The 7665-nt window shown below is 39.6% G+C and overlaps 1 protein-coding gene across 6 annotated transcripts; it reads left to right on the top strand.

The window, feature by feature from the left end:
- Positions 1 to 1221: 1221 nt before the first annotated feature.
- On the top strand, positions 1222 to 7310 carry LOC102722597 (pentatricopeptide repeat-containing protein At3g29230-like). Of its 6 annotated transcripts, none has more exons than XM_040526114.1 (3): positions 1222 to 4035; positions 4135 to 4634; positions 6681 to 7310. In XM_040526114.1, exon 1 carries the CDS (start codon positions 1222 to 1224, stop codon positions 3100 to 3102), a length of 1881 nt encoding a protein of 626 aa, XP_040382048.1. In that variant the 3' UTR covers positions 3103 to 4035; positions 4135 to 4634; positions 6681 to 7310. The 6 variants fall into 6 exon arrangements, with proteins under 6 accessions (XP_040382048.1, XP_040382046.1, XP_040382049.1 ...); XM_040526112.1 differs by having other exon boundaries at positions 1222 to 4634; positions 6681 to 6787; positions 6941 to 7310; XM_040526115.1 differs by lacking the exon at positions 4135 to 4634.
- The last annotated feature ends 355 nt before the right edge of the window (positions 7311 to 7665 follow it).

Raw genomic sequence — 7665 nt, 5'->3', positions numbered from 1 at the left:
TAGTAGTCATCAACTTCGTGTGATTGATGTACGTATGATAGAGCTCGCTGGCAAGTTTGCTCGTGATTGTCTGTTGTAGATCCCCTTAGCCGGTTAGAGGTTATATTAAAAAGTGTTAAACTGTGAGCGATACAATATTAGGTGGTAGATAGCTATTATGTATAAATAGATCCCATATCTCTAGACTTATATAGTGTTTATAATAGTCATTTTAGAAATATGTTTCTGAGCAGCGCATATGAAGTAGTAATAGGGTCATCACTATATCACTTGGTGCTAAGGCTACGTTTGGGAGAGATGGTTGGGAACCCTTCTCTCACACATGTAAAACCCAAGGATTCATTTGTGCATGGTTAATTATGTCTTGTTTTAAAAAATAAAAATTGATCAATATGATTTTTAAAGCAACTTTCTATATAAAACTTTTCAAAATAACTTTGAAAATTGTGCATGCAGAAAATGAGTATTTGTTTATAACCAGGGCTGTCAAAGCCTAAACAACGAAATATTTCGTGCATGTCCACAAGTGCTTATGGCCTTATGGGCTAACGTGGTGGGCTGGAGAGATTATCTAGCAACCGATTGTCACCTTGATAGAACTCAACAATGTTGAGGATAATGTTGAGCTAAAAATTTATTTTCACAATTAGTTTTTATATAGTTTATTCTTGAAACAAGTTTTCTTAAAATGTCGATTTTTCAAAATGTCGCGCAAACACCACTCCTGCCTTGGGAAGGAGAGATGCAACGAACATGGTCACTTTAAGGTGTTTAGAAGAAAAAAAACCAAACTATAAAGAACCACACTAAAAAATAAACTTCGGTGAAAAAAACTCCAAAATCAATTCGAAATTTGATTCTAAGGTAGTGTTTGGGACCAGAGACTTATTTTTAGTCCCTTGTCCCATCGAATATTTGGAAACTTATTATAAATAGTAAACGTAAACTATTAATAAAAACCATCCATAATCTTGGACTAATTTGCGAGACGAATCTATTGAGCCTAATTAATCCATGAGTAGCCTATGTGATGCTACAGTAAACATGCTCTAATTATGGATTAATTAGGTTTAAAAAATTCGTCTCGTAGATTAACGCTCATTTATAAAATTAATTTTTTTTATTAGATTATGTTTAATACTTTAAATTATTGTCCAAACATCTAATATGTCTTTTTAGCCCCCCATCTAATAAATACCCCTGAGAGTAAGCAGGGCAGCAATGGAGCAAGAGCTGCTCCGCATCCTGCGAACCCTCGGCTCCCCGCACCACCTCAGGCAGGCCCACGCGCGGCTCGTCGCCGCCGGCCTCTCCGCGAGCCCGCGCCTCCTCCCGGCGCTCGTCGCCGCGGCCTTCTCCGCCCACTCGCCGCGCCATGCCTCCGCCGCGCTCCGCGCCGCCGGCCCCGCCGCCTCCAGCGTCTCCCACAACACGCTCATCGAGCGCCTCGCCGGGGCGCGCGGCCACCGCCCCGTCCCCGCGGACGCCCTCGCCGCCTACACCGCCATGCTCGCCGCGGGGGTCCCGCCGAACGGGTTCACCTTCACCTTCTTGCTCCGGGCGTGCGCGCTCCTGGGTTTCCCGCGGCCGTGCCGGTGCGTCCACGGACAGATAGTGAGGTGGGGATTCGGGAGCGAAGTCTTTGTGCAGAACACGCTCCTGGATGTGTACTACAGGTGCGGCGGCCCTGGGCGTGTTGCGGCTGCTCGGCAGGTGTTCGACGAAATGGTTGACAGGGATGTTGTTTCGTGGAACTCTATTATTGGGGTGTACATGTCGAGTGGAGATTACACAGGAGCGATGGAGTTGTTCGAGGCGATGCCAGAGAGGAATGTTGTCTCCTGGAACACTCTTGTTGCGGGGTTTGCTAGGGTGGGTGACATGGTGACAGCGCAGACTGTGTTTGACAGGATGCCTTCTAGGAATGCCATTTCTTGGAATTTGATGATTTCAGGTTATGCATCAAGTGGTGATGTGGAGGCTGCACGTTCGATGTTTGATCGGATGGACCAGAAGAAGGATGTAGTTTCGTGGACAGCTATGGTTTCTGCTTATGCCAAGATTGGGGATCTAGATACAGCAAAAGAGTTGTTCGATCATATGCCTCTGAAGAACTTGGTTTCGTGGAATGCAATGATAACTGGATACAATCACAACTCGAGATATGGTGAAGCATTGCGCACATTTCAGCTGATGATGCTTGAGGGACGATTCAGACCGGATGAGGCGACATTAGTGAGTGTTGTCTCAGCATGTGCTCAATTGGGCAGTGTTGAATACTGCAACTGGATCAGTTCTTTCATCCGTAAAAGCAACGTCCATCTCACCATTGCACTAGGAAATGCTCTCATAGACATGTTTGCAAAGTGTGGGGATGTTGGGAGGGCACAATCAATATTTTATGAAATGAAAACAAGATGTATCATTACATGGACAACAATGATTTCTGGCTTTGCTTTTAACGGTCTTTGTAGAGAAGCCCTTTTGGTCTACAATAATATGTGCAGAGAAGGAGTTGAACTGGATGACATGGTTTTCATTGCTGCACTTGCTGCTTGTGTACATGGAGGTTTGTTGCAAGAAGGTTGGAGTATATTTAATGAAATGGTTGAGCAATATAACATTCAACCTAGAATGGAGCACTATGGGTGCGTAGTGGATCTACTTGGTCGAGCAGGTAACTTACAGGAGGCGGTGTTATTTATTGAAAGCATGCCTCTTGAGCCTAGTGTTGTCATATGGGCCACGTTGCTTAGTTCTTGTGTTGCTCATGGTAATGCAGAGTTTATAGATTATGTCAGTAAGAAGATAACTGAACTGGAACCATTTAATTCTAGTTATCAAGTCCTGGTTTCTAATTCTAGTGCCTTGGAAGGAAGGTGGGATGGTGTGATTGGTGCACGTACAATCATGCGTAATTGGGGAATTGAGAAAGTACCTGGAAGTAGCTCGATCCAGGTAGGCAGTGAGGTTCATGAGTTTTTGGCTAAAGATACAATGCATGAAAGGAGGAAAGAGATATATGAAACAGTTGATGGTTTAATGGCCCTCATGAGACATACAGAGGAAGCACCTTGGCCAAGACACTGTAGCACACTGTAGGGCCAGAAGTGCTTGGTGGAGTATTGCTCATCTTACCTGTGCAAAATAAATACAAGATTACCATTTGAACTGGATAGACTTTTCTGCAGTAGGGTGACTGACTGTAAGCTGTAGGGGAGAGAGAGAGAGACCCATGACGCCACATGCGCGAATCATAGAGGACACACCCTTTGTTCTCTAGTTATTGCAGACCACTTAACTTCTGAAGACCTTGCCAGCTTGTTTGTCTTGTGCAGCTCATGTGTAAAGGTTGAGAGTTGAGGGCCCTATGACCTTACGTCCTTTAATCCTTGTAGCAGGGCCTTTCTGTGGCTACTGGCTAGTACTGGAGCTATTCGATGCTTGATTGGCCAACAACTGTGTAAGTGGTACAGCTAATCTTTGCTGAGATAACTTGTTTTACTGTGATTGTTGGAGAAATTAATTGCTGGAGTGCTCCTTTACTCTCATTTTCCAACTGTAACTGAAAAAAAAAAAGCCGGTTCAGCTCATCTGGTGTTGACATGTTGTGAATAATCTGCAGTAACATGGGGAAGGGGATATTTTCTATTGGACAGCAATTGTATTAAATTTGCTAACAATCTTTGGTTTGAACGAAAATGGACAGCATTATTTTTGGTAAATAGAAGGCAGAGAACTTTCAACTGAACTGCTTCTTTCATAAACCTCCTAATGGCTGGAATTGGCATGAACCAAGCTCCGATTCTGTCACCAGGAGCAAATAGCTACGTACTATCTCAGATATTAATTAGATGTCACTCATTCTCTGGCAGTAGAGTCTTCTTCCCTGTCAATGTATATACAAGGAAAGACCTGTTTGGGCTGTTTATGTAGCAGCAGAAATGCTCCATATGGTGTTTTTTAGCGAATGATCAGCCTAACTCATTGCATTTTGATTAAGCTGGTCAATCATATTGAGGTCATGTCTTTGAGGTACTGAAATCACAAATCGGGAGCACACACCTGGTCTGTTTGTTTGACTAGCATGGCTTATTTGTTGCAAATAGTAACTTCAGACATTTCTTTTGCCAGATTTATGTATTGTACATTAGTCGCAAACATCTTACTTGAAGGAACAACACTTTTCAACGTTAATACACTAGTAAGCGGAATTGTTTTTATGCCAATTACATAGTTTTCCAATCTTACTTCAATTTTAGCTTCTAGCAATCTTGACTTTGGTTTAAGGAACCATAGTTTGAAGCAACATGCAGCTAGGAAACTAGGATGAAGGGTTGATACATGATACAAATCCATTAGCAACTTCAATTTATTTTGTTGGAAGTGAGTATTATGCTTGTAGGTACCATGCAGTTCAAAATTGCTGAATCATGTTTCATCTATTGTTTGGCTCTTTCAAGTTGCATTGGCCTTTACACCACATACCATCATGACAGCAACAACTGGTTAATAAATGATGGACCCTACTGGCAGCTGTTCTGGACAATTCTGATCACGTAGCTGCCAGTCGGTGACCCAGATCAATAGTGGTATCTTCAATCCTCTTCCATCTATTATGAATTTATGATATGGTAATTTTTTTGTCACCATGCTTGTTTACATGGTATGAAGTATTACTACTCTTGTTTTGATACAAGCAGTCAAGCATGAATGGAAAATTAACAGTTAATAACCATCCATTTAAAGAAAATAATTGTTTTCTCAATCTCAAGAAAAAAAAGTATCCACTGAGAATTTTCATTGCAGAGAGAAGCTGATGTGATCATGCCATGATGTAGTTTTACTGTGGCAACTGATACCAAGATGAACTTCACACTTGTTTGTGGTGTGTTCTGCTTACAGCCTCCAGGATTGTTAGAGGAATAGGAATGTTTTTCATAATGATACAAGGGTACTTTGTGTTGTCTGGTGTCTGCTTTCACATTTGGCTACGGAAGTTTCTCTTTGGTTTTTGATAGAGTATTCATCAAGTTTTATGGTTGAGTACCCATTATTAACTTGAGCAATTATTCTACAACTGAATTAAATCAAGATAACAAATTACATCTATTGACTGTAGTGATTTTATTCTGTAATACATTTTGGAGATATCTGTTGTGGAGAATCAAGAAGAAGCAGGAACACAAATATTAAATGCAAAATCTTATAATAATTTCCATGAGAATATAAGACATAGACAACATTGGAGTGATAAATTGATTTTCTTGATATAGGCTACTGAAAATTTTGATTTGTTCAATTTTGCAGATAGAATCTTTGTTGTTGATTTATCTCTGAGGTTAAGCAGCATTATCAGAGAAACGGTATTGATACGAAAAATCACAAAATAGGTGGATCTAGTATGACATAGAAAGCTGATGGACAATCTGAATTCTGTTTTTCTGGAATTTCCCTGATTCAGCGAGATTGAACTATTTCATGTAAAATTCATTTAATCTCATATGCTCATTTCCATCATTTTTTCCTATGTTGACCTTGTTTTATTACCCTAGTGGTTATGGTTACAAGACTGTTTAACAAAAAAACACCTTGTGGTGAGAGATGACTAGTGACCAATTTATGAAGAAGTCTAACTGATCTAGTTTTGAATCTTCATTTTGTCCGATGAGGCTCTCCAGACACTTTAATTCACATTCCGTGAGACAGTGACATGCTTTTGGAAGGCAAATTCTTTGATCTTTTGTAAGGGTGTGACAAATTTTGAAACATCATGTCGAGACTTCTTTTTTAAGACTAATCTCAATATATTGTACTTTAGCATGTAGGGACTAGAAAATCTGATTGGCCTGATACTGCAGCTTTTCTGTTTTCCCGACTTTTTGATGGGTTTTTTGATGGGTGTTTTTCCAACTTTCAGGGAGGTTATCGATGTTTCTGATCACCAAGTCACTCTACCTCTCCAGCCTTTTATTTTTTAACCTTATCATCCAATCATGACCCATTATAAATTATTTTAATTTGCTTTCAGGCTGATGTTGATAAAAGTTAACCAGTCCATCAAATTCATGCTTCTCGAGTTGGATGATTTCACAGTATCTAGTATTTTTATGAAAAGCTAGGATATGATCGGTTTTGGCATAACAAAACTATTGGATACTGCAGCATAACTGAGAAGAGTCAAAAAGAATATTGAATAACACATCGCCTTTGCTTGTGGGTTTATACTTTTATATGCCGTTTTTTTCATACATTTGATTTTCCTTTGAGCAAGCTTATTTGGGTCACACTTATCTGACTCCTGTGTGCAATTTGATGCCCTTTGTTAAGCTTCCCATACCATATTTCTACTACTTTGAGAACACCCGATGCTGTATCAGTGGACACACCTATTTTGATGAAATGGATCACGTGACTGATCCTTTGCTGTACTATCTACAACTTACACTCTATCTGCTAGTAAAGAGAATGCTCAGTGTTCCAGTTGATTTCGATATTTCCAACTGAAATCCCATTTCTGTCGACCTAGTTCTTCAATAATTAAAAAAAATGCCCCTTGAACCATAAATAGCGGTACAAACACATGCTGGAACTTGGAAGTATTGCACTGAGCTCAATTATTCGTAGTACTATGGTACTGGGTTCTCAATTAATTGTGATCTTCTGATCTTCATGTGCAGTTGGGAGCAAGCACAAGCTGTGGACCAAATGGTGGTCACAACTCACAAGAGCCAGCATCATCCTGGGGTTTATAGAAACCAAAGATCTCCACAAGCATTGATCAGTAGTAATACTGGATACCAGAAACACATCAAAGGAATTTTGCCTTTATATGCATTCATGTGCCCTGCCAGGGTTCTAGGACCCCAAGAGCATGTTCCTTGTCCATCTCCTGCTATGCAAGAACTAATGCAATTTCATTTTCTGTGCCTTATTCCAGTGTCCTTTCCTGTCTCCTTTGCTCCCCAAAGCTGAAGCAGGGGAGTGAAGTTGGGCTGTTGCTTGGAGGGGCCGAGGATTCGCTGGTGTCAGCTCAATCATCCAAAGTTAATTCTGAGTTTTTCTGAATTGGGAGAAAGGAACACATGCAAATTGCTAATGCAATCCAGAAACTTGGTTACTACTTCAAGTCAAATATATGACGTTTGATTTTACATCAAATTTGAACTGTTGTGAATTAGTAATGTCAATATTAAAAAAATTAATGTGAGATATTGCATGTCGATGTAGGTTATTTGAAGCCGAAATTTACCCAACCAAGGCATTTTAGATAGTGGTTTGGTAAGGTTTGGTTTTCTACCATAAGTTCCAATAACACGCATATGTTGCCAAAATATTGAAGTGACAAAAATTTCTAGGTTTTAACTGATAATATTGTTTTTACCATTATATTTTAACAATTTTAATTGATAATATCCATTAAAAGTTAAAAAAGTATTGATCATTATTGAATATTAAATAAAGTTTTAAATAATCTATAGCTATATTATAGCTATACTAATTGGGATTAAATAATGTCTCTTTAAGATTTTGCCCGAATAGTAATCCGTCTAAACTGTGGAGTTCCATATAAGTGTTTGTATTATATGTAGAAAGTGATTAGATCATTACTAACAGCAACTTTGTTTTAAATTTAATTTATAAAATCTTATATTATCAGTGAAG

This window comes from Oryza brachyantha, chromosome 7 (assembly GCF_000231095.2).
Source record: "Oryza brachyantha chromosome 7, ObraRS2, whole genome shotgun sequence".
In the NCBI taxonomy this organism is placed as follows: domain Eukaryota; kingdom Viridiplantae; phylum Streptophyta; class Magnoliopsida; order Poales; family Poaceae; genus Oryza; species Oryza brachyantha.
The sequence above is the reverse complement of the archived record's forward strand: the minus strand, read 5'-3'. Positions and strand labels throughout refer to the sequence as shown.